At 50.4% G+C, this 16716-nt stretch overlaps 1 protein-coding gene across 4 annotated transcripts in view; it reads left to right on the forward strand.

The window, feature by feature from the left end:
• Window positions 1-16716, forward strand: part of TMCC2 (transmembrane and coiled-coil domain family 2) — a 46470-nt gene that overhangs the window by 11405 nt on the left and 18349 nt on the right. For 3 of the 4 annotated variants that reach the window (XM_032288947.1, XM_032288950.1, XM_032288949.1), the window contains one exon: window positions 3772-4323. In XM_032288947.1, the coding sequence (XP_032144838.1) occupies window positions 3772-4323 (552 nt within the window). Of the gene's footprint in view, window positions 1-3771; window positions 4324-8275; window positions 8861-16716 lie in introns of those variants that run through there. The other variant, XM_032288955.1, reaches the window with a different exon arrangement.

The following is a 16716-nucleotide window of genomic DNA, read 5'->3' on the forward strand; positions in this document are numbered from 1 at the left end:
GCCATTGCACTCCATCCTGGGTAACAAGAGCGAAACTCCGTCTCAAAAAAAAAAAAAAAAGCCCTGTTTGTGTTCCACCTCTAACTCTGAAGCTTCTCAGCTCTCTAATACATGGCTTCATTTGGCTACCAAAATGGTTTCTGGCAGCCAGGGAAAAGCAAAAGTCAATGTGGAAAAGCAAGTGACATTTTAGGAGCTGGAACCTGTTGTCAGAGCAGGTGGTGCATTGCTGCGTTGGCGGCTAAGTTCCCTTAAGCTAGTCACCATGGTTTTCCTCACTTCTGAAACTTGTAGCTGGGTATGTGTATGTGCTCAGCTTTTTTTTTTTTTTTTTTTTTTGTTTATTTTTTTTTTTTAACACTTACCATGTTATGTCAAAACTCCTTAACCATCTCCTCCCTGACACCCACATGCAGAAGCGGCCCAGCCCATGCGTCACTTTGCTGTTCCTGCCTCGCTCCTTACAAGTGAGGAAAACCCCCTTCATTTGGAGCAATCTCCTCTCCGCACACGTTCTTTGACTCCTTTTTGGTTCTTTCCCTCCTGCCTGCCATAGACTTTAATAGACTCCTCCATCTGCTGGGGCAGAGGTCCTGGGGTCTCCTGCTCACTTTCCCCAGGTTTCCTTCACCTGCAGAACAGCTCGGGGAGGTGAGAAATAAAGACTTTATAGTTGAGGGGCTTGCCCTATAGCATGGGATGGGCAGATCCACAGCTGCAGTTCAGAGGACCTAACAACCCTTGACCCAGCCATTTTTGTGCTCCTGCCTTTGATACTGTTCTGGGATGCATGCAAATACCCTATCTACCTTAGTCTTGAAATCAGTGTATGAGCCCATGTAGGTAAATTTGACTAGAAGTTGGGAGCTCCTCTGTGTGGCTTAGATGAGCTACTTAGCTATGCTGGTCCTCTATTTCTTCATCTGCAAAATGGAGAGGCTGATGCTGTGATGTCTCACATTCCTAGCTCCTGGGATTAGGTTAGTATCAGATTAGAATGACAGTATAAATCGGAAAGCACTTTGCAAAATGCTGTTGTATAAATTTTTTTTATTTTTTATTTTTTCAATTTCTTTTTTTTTTTTTTTTTCAAAGTTGAGGTTTCACCATGATGGCCAGGCTGGTCTTGAACTCCTGACCTCAGATGATCCACCCACCTCGGCCTCCCAAAGTGCTAGGATTACAGGTGTGAGCCACCACGCCCGGCCATATAAATTTTAAAAGTAAATTGGCCAAGGACTTTAGGCTCCAAGGCAATATGGCAGATGTTAGTGGCTGCTTTAGCTCTCCCCTGCACCTCCACTGGACTCCCAGGATATGGGAGAGAAAATGCCTCAGAACTCTAGGACCTCTGCTGAAGTCTTTAAAAGGGAAACCCTTTCTGCCTGAGTGGATCCTCAGTGCTGGAGAAGCCAGTTTAGGAATGGAGGGAGAAGAGGAAAGGACCTGGAATAGAATGCTAGAAAGACAATTTGTAACATGGAATGTGATGATTTGGCAGAGGCAGCTGGGCAAATGCCAGAGCCAGCTGGCCCATCACAGTGCCTGGAGGGAGGTCTCACATCAGCTTGGGGCTAAGGGAAGAGGGAGGTGTCCTGGCGTGTCCCTGGTCTGGAGGCTGCAGGACCTGGCCCATTCCAAGTCCCTGGCAGAGCTGACATCTTGGTTCTCTCCAGCACAGATTCAAGTGAGCCCTGTGGCCCTGCCTCAAGCGGGCCCAGAGGGGATGGCAACCCCTGTGGGAAAACCTGGCATTGTGTAACCTAACATCTCCAGGGCTGCCCCAGAGTTCGGTTCTCAAGAAGGAATAGTGATAGCCTTAATTTCCTCATCTCTAAATGGAGATGTTACAATTGTTGCTTTTGTTACTATTTAGGAAAATCAAATGGGATAATGCAGGATACAAAGCTCCTTTAAAACAAAAACCATTAGTTCATGGTGAATTGTGGTTATGTAATGTATCTGGTCTGTACAATGGGTAGTGTGAGGGCCTCTCCTACTTTGAGGATTCTGGGGATGCTCAGATGAGGTGAAAAATGAAAATCCTAAAATTTTAGACAAATACATGATAGTATAGTTATTTGTATCCAGCTGTAAGTGCAGCCATCTGTACACAGTCAAGGCTGAGTTGCAAAGTAACCTAAGAGTGGGGTCAGCTAATTCAGAAGCTATAAGGTTGCTTTTTCTTGGTTTCTGTATGGTCTAGATTTTCTGCTCTGTAAGTTTATTTCAGCGTGGCAGGGTGGGGGGGAAAGAAACAGCAAATCCAGTCTGTGTAATTTTTTGGAACATTTTTTAAATGACTTAGGTTGCCTGGTAGGATTGTGGGTTGTTCCTCACAGGAAATCCTGCATGGCTCATTAAGTCCCAAATGGCTGAGTTCTGAGTTTTCCTCTAAAGAGCTGCAGAGTGTGAGGTGTCTCCTGGTCCTCCAAGTCTCATTCCTCCTCCCAATGGCTCCAAAGCTCTCATAGAGGGCTCAGCCTGGCCAGATAAGCCATCCCCTGACAGAAGCAGCTGTCTGGAATTATACCACAGTTGCTTGCCCTGGCAGGCCATCCAGCTGGCCTTTTGTGAGAACTCTTGCCGGAAAAGCAGCTGGAGAATCTCAGTGGCAGGGCTAAGAAGAAAGGCTGTGGCCAGGGTTTGGGTTGCAGGGCGTCTATGCTTTGGGTTTAAGAGGAAAGACACTCATTTGGATAGCTTGTTCTGATGTGTGTCCTAAAGAATTGGTCATATTACTGACTGTGTCACAAGGTTTGCTCATAGAAGTAAAGTTTATTGCATTGCCAACTATATCAGGAATGAAATTGGCTGCAAATAACAGAAAATCATACTAGAGTTGTGTAGACAAAGATGGGTTTATTTCATGCAACAAGAATCCCAGGATAGGTGTTCACAACTGGTTTGGTGGCTCCACAGACCTTCAAGTTCCCAGGCCTGTCCCTTGGGCTCCACCATCTGGTTGCAGGCCTTCATTGTCAACCATGTCACCTTGTGGTTGCAGAATGGCCACTGCATCTCTGCATTCCAGATGGGAAGGTGTAGTAGGAAGGGCCAGTGTCTTTTTCAGGAAACCAGAGTGTTCCCAGAAACTCTCACCTTGCTGCTTTTCATTGGCCCAAACTGTGTCAGGTGGCTACTCCTAGCTGCAAGGGAGTCTGATGAAGCAGGAATTTTTAGCAAGGTGCGTTAAGTCCTTGCAGTTTGGTTGGTAAGAAAGAAAGAGAAATAGATATTGGGTAGGCAATTAGCAGTGTCTGCTGCAACAGTATAACCTGATTGTATGACCCTGATTCTCCTAGAGGAGTGCTGGAATTAGGGATCTTTGGAAATTGATGCTTGGTGGCCCGAAAGAGCTAGTACAGCTTGAAGGGATGTCTAGCCTGGAAGGAGGGAAGGACTGGGGGCAGGGGGATCAATCTAGAGGGATACAACCCCATCAGCAAAGTGCTCTGTGTGCCACTAGGCCCAGACTGAAGCCCTGAGAACATCACTCGTAGAAACTCACAACCCACACTTTGATTAGGAATGTCTGGTGGAAAACCATGGGGGCACATCTCTTTGGGAATGAAAGGATGGGTCTGGGTTGCCACCTTTTCGCAAACTGATGTTTTAGGCATGACAGGCCATCCATGGGGATCTTCCAGATTCAGATGGCTGCATTAGCTATGCCAGTCTACCAAGGACAGACCCTTCACCCTCACCCCCAACTGACTGGGCAATCAAGAGCTTTCCACTCACCAGGGTTCTTCATCTCTCCCCTTTAAGAAAATCCAGCAGCTGTCAGAGGGCTCCATGTTTGGCCACGGTCTGAAGCACCTGTTCCACAGCCGCCGCCGGTCTCGGGAAAGGGAGCACCAGACATCTCAGGATTCCCAGCAGCAGCAGCAGCAGCAGCAGCAGCAGCAGGGCATGTCCGACCATGACTCCCCAGATGAGAAGGAGCGCTCTCCGGAGATGCACCGCGTCTCCTATGCCATGTCCCTGCACGATCTGCCTGCCCGGCCCACCGCCTTCAACCGCGTGCTGCAGCAGATCCGCTCCCGGCCCTCCATCAAGCGGGGTGCCAGCCTGCACAGCAGCAGTGGGAGCGGTGGCAGCGGGAGCAGCAGCCGGCGCACCAAGAGTAGCTCCCTGGAGCCCCAGCGTGGCAGCCCTCACCTGCTGCGCAAGGCCCCCCAGGACAGCAGCCTGGCCGCCATCCTGCACCAGCACCAGTGCCGTCCCCGCTCTTCCTCCACCACCGACACTGCTCTGCTGCTGGCCGACGGCAGCAACGTGTACCTGCTGGCTGAGGAGGCTGAAGGCATCGGGGACAAGGTGAGGTGGGCCTTCTGGAGTAGGGGGAGACTCAGACACAAGGGCCGTCTGCTGAGGGGTCTGGAGACCTGGGGAGCTGAGCTGGGGGCCCTGCCTGGCAGATATGACACCCTACTCCCTGCAGAGTTGTCTGCCTTGGTTAAAGGAGTCAGATATGACTAGGCCAAAAACAAGAATGATTCCCAGAATGGCTAGTTTTTGTTTCCTTAGGGCTTTGTTTTTCAAAATTGCAGTTTGTTCATACTGATATTAATGTTGACTTGTTTTCCTTAAATGTGCTATCAAGAGGCATTAGGTATAGTAGTTTAATACACAGGCTGGAACCAACCCTGTGTCTGCTGCTCACTCAGTTAACCTCTTTGTGCCTGTTTGACCAATTGAAAATGGGGGTAATAATAGGACAGTTGTAAGACTAGATGAGTTAATTTATGTAAAATACTTGGAGTAGAGCCTGGTGTAGTATCATTTTTACTACTGCCACCAACCAAAGAAGATAGGGAGTCCATGAAGGGTGGTTTGGGAAGGAGAAAAGCTAGTTTGGCACTTCATGAATTTATATATTCGTTCTTTTATTCATGCAAGAAGTATCTGTTGAATCCTGACTTTGTGCTACAAGAATGAACAAGCCAGTGTTGCCGTCTTGTGGAGCTTACTCTAGAGGGGGACGAGTGGGTGAATGGACAGAGATGAGAGCTGCTGTAGGAGCTTCAAGGGAGAGGGGACTCGAGGAGGGACCAGGGAGCTGGCAGAGACCTGCTGGAGGAAACGAAACTGTTGAGCTGAATAATTTAGCCAGGGAAGAACTGGGAGAGGGTTGGGGGAAGGGAGGGCATAGTAAGCCCTCAATCTGGTGCTGGGGACTACTAGAGGTTCATTGTAGCCAGAGCATCTAGCACTTTTGGGGTTTGACAGGTAGGCAGAGGCCATATCACAAAAGGCCTTGCCATGTTGAGTCTGGGAATAGTGTGAAGCTATCAAAGGGTGCTAGGCAGGAAACTGGCAGGATGAGATCCCTCTGGATCTCAATACAAAGAGTAGATTGGGGCCAGGTGTGGTGGCTCACGCCTGTAATCCCAGCACTTTGGGAGGCCGAGGCGGGTGGATCACTTGAGGGCAGGAGTTCCAGATCACCCTGGCCAACATGGTAAAACCCCGTCTCTACTAAAAGTACGAAAATTAGCCAGGCGTGGTGGTAGGTGCCTGTACTCCCAGCTACTTGGGAGGCTGAGGCAGGAGCATCACTTGAACCCGGGAGGCAGAGGTTGCAGTGAGTCAAGATCACGTCACTGCACTCTAGCCTGAGAGACAGAGTGAGACTCATCTCAAAAAAAAAAAAAGTAGATTGGGAAGGGATCACAGGACTGGAATCAAGGAGGTTTTGGAGCTAGTGCAGTAGTCTAGGCTGCAGCAGTGTGGATGGAAAGAAGGCGCCATGTGCAGAAAATCTTTGGGAGTGAAAGTCAGAAGTAGTGGGTGAGAAAGCAAATAGGAGACAGAGGAAAGGGAAGTGTAGAGGATGATTCTAAGGTTATGGGCTTAGTGGCTTTAGAAATGGGGGAATTCTCTAGTTGAGGAATCACAGGAGAAGGAGCATGTTTTGTGGGAGGGTGATGAGTTCAGTTTTAGACCTGTTGAGTTGCAAGTGCCTTTGGGAGCTGTCCAGCTAGGGAGGACCAGCTGGCAGTTGGGTCTGTGGAGTAGGGGCCTGGGCTAGGGCCAGTGCTCTGGGAGCTGGCACTGAGGTTGAAATCATGGGTGTGGGTGAGATCTTCAAAGGAGGATGTGTTGAATGGGAAGGAGGCCATGGACAGATCCAACTGCATGTAAGTGACAGGCCAAGCACCAGGAGCCTGCAAGAGAGGAGTCAGATGTGTGGAAGTGAACTTGCAGCAGAGCAAAATGAAAATGAACTTGAAGAAGGAGGAAGTAATCAGAGTGAAATGCGTAGAAGGGGCAGGTCACATCTGGGTTTGGAAATGTGCACAGGCAGTAGCAAGCAGTGGCTGCCATTGGGAACCGGGACTGAAGCCAGTTTCGGTGGATTAAGGAGATGGTGGAAGTGGAGTCAGGTGTGTAGCTTGGCTGTAAAGAGGGAGGGCATCAGGTGGAGGCAGTCTGGTTTTTGCTGGCTTTTTTAAGTTGGGAAGCACCCGAGTACACTTCCATGTGGCTGGAGAGGGCCCTATTAGGGAGAGATTGAAGACAGCAGTGAGGAAGGGGAATTCTCATTGGGGCGATGTCAATGAGCAGGTGAGAGGGTGTGAGATCCAGAATTCAGCCTCATTCTTGGTCACAAGAGTCACCTCTGCGAGGCAGAAATGAATTCTTACTTTGTTTTTATTTTCTGTGGAGGAAGAAACCAAAGGTACAATTGTTTATTGAGAGTAGTAGGGGAGGTGGACGGACTGGCTGGAGGAGGACAGTGAAGGTTTTGGTTGGGGCAGAGCAAGGCTCGGAGCAGAGACCCACGGGTGACCTGTCTGGTGTTGTAGAGGCTTGTAATTTGTGCTGGCAGCACCCTGGCGGTTGGGATCTGATTTCTCTCTAGTGGTCCTGGCCAGAGGGTAGGAACACAGCTGAAGGATTATCAGGCTAATCCAGGGTTGGGGGTTGCTGGGAGGGCATGTTGAAAGGTCAAGGGTGACAACTGAGTTGGGGGTCAGAGAATGCTCAAAGGGTTGGACCTTGAAACCTTGGCTGACAGAGAAGGAGGTGGGGATAGGAGAAGGCTGAGCGTGGAGAAAAGGAGATGAGGGTACTGAGGGAGTGGGGGAGCAGGTGCATTAAGAATAAAGAGGAGTGAGAAAGACAGGAGAGGACATGGGAGTGTACGACTTGGGGGTGGGATGGGGAAGACAAAGGTCAGAATATACTCATAGAGCATGGCAGACAAGGAATGAATGGAAAGATAATTTGCAGTGGTGAGAGCTGAGAGTTAGGTTGTGGGAAGGGCTGTCCACAGGACCTGGAGATGCCCCCCAGGGCAGTGGTCAGGAAGGAGGGCAGCAGGTGGCTTTGATGACTGGAGGCTGGGGAAGAAGAGTGGAATGGCAGGGACCTCCAAGGAGGCTGGGCTAAAGCAACACTGAGTGCAGGACGGGTCCCATCTCCACGGGGCACAAAATGAGGGAGAAAGAGCAAGGAAAGGTCACTGCGATGAGTGAGGGCTCCAGAGCAAGTGGAGCTGCAAGAAAAGCCTGGAGGCAGCTTGCTTGTTGTGGAAGGAAGAGTCTGGAAGGTGGGGTGGGAGGGCAGATGAAAGAGAAGATGGCTGAAGTGGAAGTGAGAGTAGGAGACATGATAGAAGACCAAACGGTTCCACCTTTGGGCGATGTGAGGCCTCGTGGGTTTTCCAGCATCAAAGTTCCGAGGGAAACGCTGGTGTAAAGTTGTTTTTACCTTAGATGATCACCAGAGCAGATCTGTCTCCACACACGGTTTTAAATTGTCCTCTTGTCAACACAGACTGTTTCTCAAGTTCATGTGCATGTTGACATTTGAAAATGTTTGGATGTTCATTCATTCAACAGGCATTTGTGTGTATGCCGTGTGCCTGCTGTATAGCAGCTCAGGTTTGGTTTTGCACTTTTCCAGTGTAGAAAGTGCTTTTGTAGACATCGTTTCATGAATTCATTAAAGCCATCCTGTGAGATAGCTAACCCAATATTTTTTTTGAGACGAAGTCTTGCTCTGTCACCCATCTTGGCTCACTGCAACCTCCACCTCCTGGGTTCAAGCTATTCTCGTGCCTCAGCCTTCGGAGTAGCTGGGATTACAGGTGCCCACCACCTTGTTCAGCTAATTTTTGTATTTTTAGTAGAGATGGGGTTTCGCCATGTTGGCCAAGCTGGTCTCAAACTCCTGACCTCAGGTGATTCAGCCTCCTCAGCTTCCCAAAGCGCTGTGAACCCGGTGTGAGCAGGGCATCTGGTTCAGAAGCTGTTAAACTACTCTAGGGGTGGGGCAGAGTAGCTGGAATCTGGATTGGTTTCAAAGATCAAGTCACAAAGGTTTCTGATGATTTTATATGGGCATGACAGAAAGGGAGGAGTTCAGTGTGGCTCACAGATTTTGCAGCCTGGCAGCCGGAAAGAAGAAATGGCCATTATCTGAGTCAAGGAAGATGCAAATGGAATGAGTACCTGGCAAGGGATGGAGGTTGGGGGCAGAAATCAGAGCTAGGTTTGGGATACGTTCAGTTTGGAGTGACTATTAAACATCCACGTGGAAATGGCAAATAAGCAGTCAGCTATACGAGTCTGGAGTTCTGGGGAGAGATCCAAGCGAGAGGCATAAATTTGGGAGTTGTCAGCATATAGATAGTATTTAAAACGATGGGACTGAACCATTTGCAAGCCCAGCCTCCACTGGGGAGAAGTCTGTTCTCAGAGTGAGGAGCTCTGCATGCTTTGGCTAAAAGGGTGGCGTGGCTTTGTGAAATTGAGAGCTGGAGGAGCCCAGCAGAATGAACCAGGTTGTTCAGCCCTCACTGAGCAGGCACTCTGCGTGTAGAGGCAGCCAGGCCCACCTCTCATGGGTGAGTCAATGAATACATTTTAAAAATCAAATTAGAAAAATCCTGTCAAGCAAGAGTCTCTGGTATGCAGCTATTTTATGAGGAGGGAAAACGTGAACCTTTCGTCTTTGGTGGCCTAGGGCTCCCATGAAGACCACCTGAGAAGGGGGAAGATGTTGGTATGGGTGGTGGGCACTGTGGGGAGCTGGTGAAGGAGTGTTGACGTTTGCAGGGGTCTGGGGGAAGCGGGGCAGGCTCATTAGCTGGGGAGCTTCTCTGTGGGGCTCTGCCACGTGGCTCACTGTGCTCAAGATATCCAGATGGGAAGAACTCTTTTTTTGCTGCTTTTGGAAGACCAGACCCAGAGACTTTGGGTGACCTGACGAGGGGACAGTTCCCTAGGTTCAGGGTGATAATGGGGGAAATAGTTGTTTTCTTGTGACTATTTTATGTCCTTCTTTAGAACCCTCGGCTTTGTTAGATGTATGGCCTGGTTGATCTTTATGACATACTGTGAAGTTGGCAAAGCAGGTGTTGTCTCTGTTTTACAGATGAATAGACTAAGGCCTAGAGGAATCAAGTGACTGCTTGCCTAGGGCACCCAGCTAGGTCACAGCAGGGAAACAAGGGATCCTAGTCTGTACCCAAGACTCATCTGAGATGTGATGTCACTGAATCCGGCTGGGGACCATTTTATGCAAAGTCTATGGAGAGCAGGTTTGCCTCAGCCGAGGAGGATGATTTTATCTCTTGGTTGCTATTTCCCCTTCAGTTACATAGCATTCCAGACCGGGAGCTGTCTCTCCAGGAATGGGTGTGGCCCCAGGGGTCCTAAGAAGAGAAAGGTGCTTCCTTGTCACAGAGGAAAGGGGTCTTCCAGCCATCAGCAAACCCTGCTGTCAGCAGACTCCCCAGACCCAGAGGCCCTGGGCTGGTGTGAGAAGGAGTAGTGGTTCTGCCCTGATCTCTGGGCATGAATAGGAGGTATTCTTCTCTTCCTAGTAAACACAGCCCCACATGCTCTCTGCAAGATCCCTGGCGGTTACTAGCATCTATTTTTAATTCATAAGCCTCCCCCACTCCCCACACCCCTTGCCATTGTTTAGAACTCACCAGCTGGCTTTTGGACCAGAGCAGCCCTGTCGGGGTTGAGTTACTGAAACACCCTGGAGGCAGCTAAAGTTCCTCAGCTGTCCTGGAGAGGCTTACCCCAGCCCCGCCCCAAGAAAATAGGGGACTCACAGCCCAAGGGGAATAGGGTGTGACGGGGGACAGATAGGAGCTCGTGGTCCAGGGAAGCAGCTTTTAGAAGACCAGACCCAGAGTGATAGTACTGGGCTGTTGGTTGTTCCTGCTAGATCCACTTAGTTGTCTTTGAGGTTATGCCTTCAGTTATTTCCCTGTTTAAAAACAAACAAACAAAAAAACACTGCTGGCTGGGTGTGGTCGCTCCTGCCTGTAATCCTAGTACTTTGAGAGGCTGAGATGGGTGGATTACTTGAACCTAGGAGTTTGAGAACGGCCTGGGAACACGGTAAGACCATGTTGTGGTGCACCTGTAGCCGGGTGTGGTAGTGTGCACATGTAGTCCCAGCTGCTTGGGAGGCTGGGGTGGAAGGATCACTTGAGCCCAGGAGGTTGAAGCTGCAGTCAGCCATGATCATACCACTGCACTCCATCCTGGGTGACAGATTGAGATCCTGTCTCCATTTAAAAAAAAAAATCGTCATCTCAGCCTCACCATTCTGCTTTCTTCTATGTACGTGACACAGAGAAAAGTAACTCCTCTCTGTCTTACATCAATTGTGGGTGCACTTGGGCAAAAAATTGTCATCAATTGTGGGTGCACTTGGACATTGGCAGGTGATTAGAGAATGCAGAGTCCCCATCCACGTGTTGCCTTAACCTCTGGGAAGCAGAAGCCCTGGAGACTAGAGATGGAGGTGGGCCACGTGGCTCTTCAGAAAACAGATGTGGTCCCCACCCTCTTCTTCCTCTTCTTCTTTTCTTGAACAACAGTTCCTGGAAAACGTAGGGTCAGAGGGTTAAATTCCCCTCGTCTCATCTCTCCCGGCTTTGATTAGGCATCAGTTCCCTCTCCCCTTGTTCAGAACCTCTCCCCAGCTAACCCCGGGCTTGTGCATGGCGTGTCAGGAGGGGACGCAGCACAGGAGTGCTGGGTTTACAGCCAGCCAGCCAGCCGCTGACTGTGTTGTGCTCACCCCTTCTCCTCCTGCAGTGTGGCTGAGAAGCAGCACGGGGCAGAGCTGGGAGGGCTTCTGGACGGCTTCAGGAGACTGGAGTGCTAGGGGCAGGAGAACTCAGGACAGGTCCTGGCTTTGAGAGCAGGCAGAAGGAGAGGGCCAGGATCTCCCCAGTGGTGCTGCAGGTGAAGTGAGGAGGGCAGAATGATGACAACGTCCTGACTGGATGCTTCCCTGTGGCCTCATGGAGGTGTTATCTCTAGGCCCCAGACAGGGAAGCCAGTGGAGTTCGGCCGGTCACCTAGACCAGATCAGACTCTGAACGCCCTGTGCTGTCTGTCCACTCCTATACCAGATTTATCCAACAAGATTTCTTCTCTGCCCCAGCACAAATAACCCCTGTTTCCTCTGAAGGATGGTGAGTGAGGCCCCCCCACCTTGCCAAGAAGACAGATCTTGGCAGCTGACCAGGGGCCTTGGTTTGTTTATGTCTGGGAGTCTGCTGGTTCAGAGGTGGGTGGGGCAGGCTCTGCTGAGAGAGGTTTCCAAATATGACCACTCAGCCAGCTGGGTGTGGGGGCCCTTGATGTATCTGAGCTTGCAGGCCCAGTTGCATGGGAGGCTGAAGGGGCCCAGCCAGGCCACTCTGCCTGTTCACGCGAAAGCATCTATCTTCTGAGTCACAGAGCCATGCACGTACATGCTCCAGCCTCTGCCAGCCTGCCGCCCCTCACACCCAGGAGCGGTGGAGGGCCACTGCCTCCTCTGTTCCCCTCCCCCACCCCATCTCATCTCTTCTGCCTTTCTCTCTTCCTGTCTGCATGGGAAGGTCCCTTGGGCAGAGGGAGAGGCAGAGGCAGCCAGACCACCAGCCTCATAGGAGCCTTTCAAGGCCATGCCTGTGATGTGAGCCATTCACCAGGGCAGGGCAGGGCAGCTGTGTGATTTGCCATGAATTGCTGCTCCCTGTCTCAAGTGATTCAAAGCCCCTATTCCAGAGGCCTTGGGGTCCCAGCACAGCTGTATATCCTTTTGTGCCTGGAGATCCGAGAAGTTTCTTCCTTTACTCTGATTTGAATTCCTCATGTTCAGGTGAAGCCCTTTGCCTTATAGGGGTCATGTCCAATTAGGAGAGGAGCCAAAAGTGAGGACTCTGTTTCTGACCTCAAGCGCTGACACCAGAGATCATAAGCTGTGGCGTCCTCTTGACTTTTCAGACAGAATCAGCCAGCAGGTCACTGGCTTCTGGAATTAGCCTTTATGCATCTTTTCCCCACCGACACCCACTGACTTTCTTTCTAGATTGAAAATATCTGCCAGGCACGGTGGCTCACACCTGTAATCCCGGCACTTTGGGAGGCTGAGGTAGGTGGATCACATGAGGTCAGGAGTTCGAGACCAGCTTGGCCAACATGGCGAAACCTTGTCTCTACTAAAAATACAAAAATTAGCCAGGTGTGGTGGCACATGCCTGTAATCCCAGCTACTCCGGAGGCTGAGGCAGGAGAATCTCTTGAACCTGGGAGGTGGAGGTTGCAGTGAGCCAAGATCATGCCATTACTCTCCAGCCTAGGCAACAAGAGCAAAACTCCATCTCAGAAAATAAAAAAAAAAAAAAAGAAAGAAAGAAAATACTCCAGATTAGCTCTGGCATCTGGGAGTACAGAAATCACTAGGATACAGGGGGCAAAATTAGATAACTTCGAAGTTACCTAGCCAAGATGTGAGGTCATGCCTTCTTGACCCCTTTGTCTCTAAGCTCAGGCAAAACCTTTGTGGGAGACAAGCTCTCTGTCTGCAGACACAGCCATGTATGTGCTGGGCCTCGGCTCTCTGGGACACATGCCAGGGCTGCCCAAGGGGAAGGCATGCGCAGGGTTCAGGTGTCAGAACCCTATGCCAGGGCTGGTAGCAGTCAGCAAGAGAAGCTGTCTGTCATCGGGTTCCAGACGGCGAGGAGCCGGCGCTGGTGATGTGGGCTGGGTCATAGAAGTTGGCTCAGGTCTCCCCAGCTACCCAGCACATTCTTCCCTGGATCTGCCACATCCCTCAGATGAGAAACGTGACCCTGGTCCCCTCTGGTGCCAGATAAGGCAATGGAAATACAGTATCATTAACCTGATCCCTGCTTCTGCCTCTTCTTTTCATAGGCACATTTTGGACTTTCTCTTTATGCCTCACAGGGCAGAGGGCTCTGAAATAGAAGCACAAATGAACGCACACACCCCATTGCATTCTTTCTAGGCTCCTAGGGCACCAGAAGCTCCCCTGAGCTGCAGCAGGGAGTTGGGGAAGTGAGTGTCGTTTCTGGGGACGGTAACCTTCTCCTACCTCCCTTCTCTGTCCAGGGACATGCTCTTGCACCCCTAGCCTGTTTCCCAGATCTTTCCAAGGCCAACCGAGAGGCCCCCTGCGTCCTGCTGCTCTTGTCCTCTTTGATCTCCCTCCAGGTCTGATTCTGGGAGTTCTCACTCTTCCTTTCCCTTTCCTCTTCCTTAGAGCTCTCCAGATAACCCACCGCTGGGACCCTAGAGCTCAGCTAGTGTCCATAGCTAGTCAATAATTCAGCAGGCTCAGCAGGAGCTAAATCAGACCCAAGGTGATACTGTGACCAGGAGGCCTCCTTTGGACGGGTGGAAAGGCGAATCCTGCCCTGGAAAGACAAGTGCTCTGTAACATTAACTTCATCATATAAAGTTTCTTCATTGCCTGAGAAGGTAGCCTCAGATCCAAATATAATCTGGGCCCTGTGCCTGTCCACTGACTTCTCAGGGGCTCAGTGGCTCATGGGCATGCCCCCCCCAAGAGGTGCCACTCATGTCCTTTTGAAAGCCTTCCTGGCATCAACAGTCAGCTGAACAGCATGCTGCAGTTTGCCGAATGTGTTCACACACATTTCTCGTTCAGTCACATCAGCTCATGGTATACGCTGAGCCCTTGAGTCAGCAGGAGCGCACCAGAATCTGGTGTTTCAATGCTCTGCTTTTAGAAAGGAATTATTCCAAATTATTCCTGGCAAATAGGGTGCATTAGAGGGTGCTCTGCTTCCTAAAAGTTGCCCAAAAAGGAGATGCCACTTCCTTTCCGGTCACTTTCTCTTGGGCCTGTTCCCAGTAAAGCCTCCTCCAGGGAGAGTGATTGTAAAGGCATGAAATCATCCGTCTTTCCTACCTGCCTGGTACAGATTTTGATTTGCCTAAAAGTGACTTAGGTAAGTGGTTCTGTTCACTGCCCAACAAGTGGGCTCATGTCTGTGCCCAAGAAGGGCTCCCTAAACAGGAGTGTCTATGGCATTAGACGGGGAGAGGACCTGCAGGAGAGACGACATGTTCCCTCCCTGGGAGCAGCTGAAAGGTGGCCTGGTATGTGAGTGTGGGTGCCTGCAGCTTCCTCCACTCTGGCCCGATCTGTCTGCTTTCCCAGCTCACACAGCTGTGCCTATCCACGTGCTCTTAGGAAGCCTGCCCGCCTTGGTTGCTGCTGTTCACCCTGAAGAATATTATCCTTCTTCCCGCATTTCTCTGGGGTGGTAGGGGATGCAGGGCTCTTTGGTCATGTGTGTTTCTAAGAAGATGCGCCTTCTGGCTGGGTCTGAAAGTGAATACTTGGGGAAGGAGTCTCTGAATAGTGACCACTTTCCAAATCTCCACTTCCAAGCAGGCTTGGTGAGCATCAAAGAAGCTGCCAGCCTTTCAAAGAGGAATCCTCACTGGGAGATTTTCGCAGCACATTTGGGGCCTGAGATTTTTTAAGGCCTCACCTTGTATTCTAAGCTTCTAAATTTAGCTGCTTTTCAGCGTGGTTCTTTGCTCCTAAAGCCTGTGACTTCTCTACTTTCCCAGCCTTAAAAATGTGTGGTTTGTGATTTTTATTTTTTAAGAGAAAACAAAGTAGGCCAGGTGCAGTGGCTCATGCCTGTAATCCCAGTGCTTTGGGAGGCCAAGGCAGGAGGATCACTTGAGGCCAGAAGCTCAAGGCCAGCCTGGGCAACATAGTGAGACCTTGTCTCTCTTAAAAAAAAAAAAAAAAAAAATTAGCTGAGTGTGGTGACATGCACCTGCAGTCCCAGCTACTTGGGAGGCTCAGGCAGAGGATTGCTTGAGCCCCAGAGTTTGAGGCTGCAGTGAACCATGATCATACCATGGCACTCCAGCTTAGGGGAAAGAATGAGACCCTTTCTCTAAAAGAAAAAGAAAGAAAAATAAGATGATTTTCAAAGGGCAGCGGGGAGAGAACTGAAGAATAACAAGGCAAAGGAAGAGAAAATAAAAAGCTTAAGATTTAAACAGTATTAAAGAAGGGGCATGGCATAAAATTAAGGGAAGAGGAAGAAGGAAATGGAAGAAAAAACTAAACTAAGGGGAACCAAGTAAAAGGGCTGAGACCTTCAGGCATGCAGAGAAGAGCCTGCGCCCAGGACCTGGGCTTCCTTCCAGTCCACCCTTCTAAGATGGCAAGAGCCCATCTGTCACCCCCACCTCAGGCTCAACTTGGAAGGGTGGAAAGGGTGAAGCCAGAGACCCCCTGCCACAGCTCAGCTGCCCATCCTGTGAATTGATAGTGATCACTCTGTGTCACTGAGATGTGGTCTTCATCTCTGCCAGGCCAGAGAGGAGGTGGCGCAGAGGTGTTGAAGACTGACCAGGAAGTGCCCATGATGCGACTTACTCCACGGCTCCTTTTCTTTGCAAAAGAAAAGCTGCTTTGCGACCAGTGTCCCTGCAGAGCCCACTGCGTTTGTGCCCTTGGCAGCTTTTCCCAGGTCTGCCTGCCACTCTCTTAACTTCGCTCCCAGTGGCAGCTACTTCTTTGGCTCTTTCTGTTTTAGACCAAGTCTTCCAGGTACTATCTGGAATACTGTGGTTTGTGGTTTGTGTATGCATGTGCACATACACCCACTGTGAGGGAGCTTCAGGACCAGTCACCTATTTCCATAAAACTTACCAAGTGTCATGCATTTGCACGAGGTCCCTGGGAGATAATGGTCCTATGCACCGTCTGGAGCCAGAAGTGAGACTCGCGGCACAGTCTCCAAGGCGTGGCTTATTTGCCCTCTCCTCCATCTCCCGATGCCACTGGTCTCACTCCTTAAGTCCGCCTCATCCAGGCTGCTGCTTTGTAGTTGCTCCGGCCTCCTGTTGCAGTTGTGAAGTGGCACGGACAGGATGTGGAGGCCGCATAGCTAGCGAGCAGCAGGGTAAGGATTTAGACCAGGTCTTCTGACTCCCAGGCACTCTGTGAGCCACTGAAAGGCTCCTCCGGTGCCCCTCGAGCCCAGCTCTGGCACATCTCCCTGCGAGACACATTCACCTTAACCCCCTCTCTTTACATACTCCTCCCATCACATTTGTGGAAACAGTCTCAGCGCCTACAGTGACTTGACCAAGGTCACTTAGCATGGAAGTGAGTCTTGTGCCCAGGGCTGTGCAGGGCCTTTCTCCCCATGCCACCATGCTTTGGGTTCTCTGTTCCCACCCCCACCGCAGGAAGCTCTGCATCCTTGGCAGATTTGGGAACACTTCTCATGTATAAAGACAAGAGCAGCCTCAGAAAAGCCTTGCTCTCCTGCTAGCTTGCCTGGCAGACATCCCCCTGTTTCCCGTTAGCTTTTTCTCTCGTAGCAGACTATTGGTTCAGTCCTGAACCCCTGGTTTCCTGCTGTTCAGTTATTGT

Source organism: Sapajus apella, unplaced genomic scaffold, assembly GCF_009761245.1.
Source record: "Sapajus apella isolate SASKATOON/1434 unplaced genomic scaffold, GSC_monkey_1.0 scaffold22, whole genome shotgun sequence".
Lineage (NCBI taxonomy): Eukaryota > Metazoa > Chordata > Mammalia > Primates > Cebidae > Sapajus > Sapajus apella.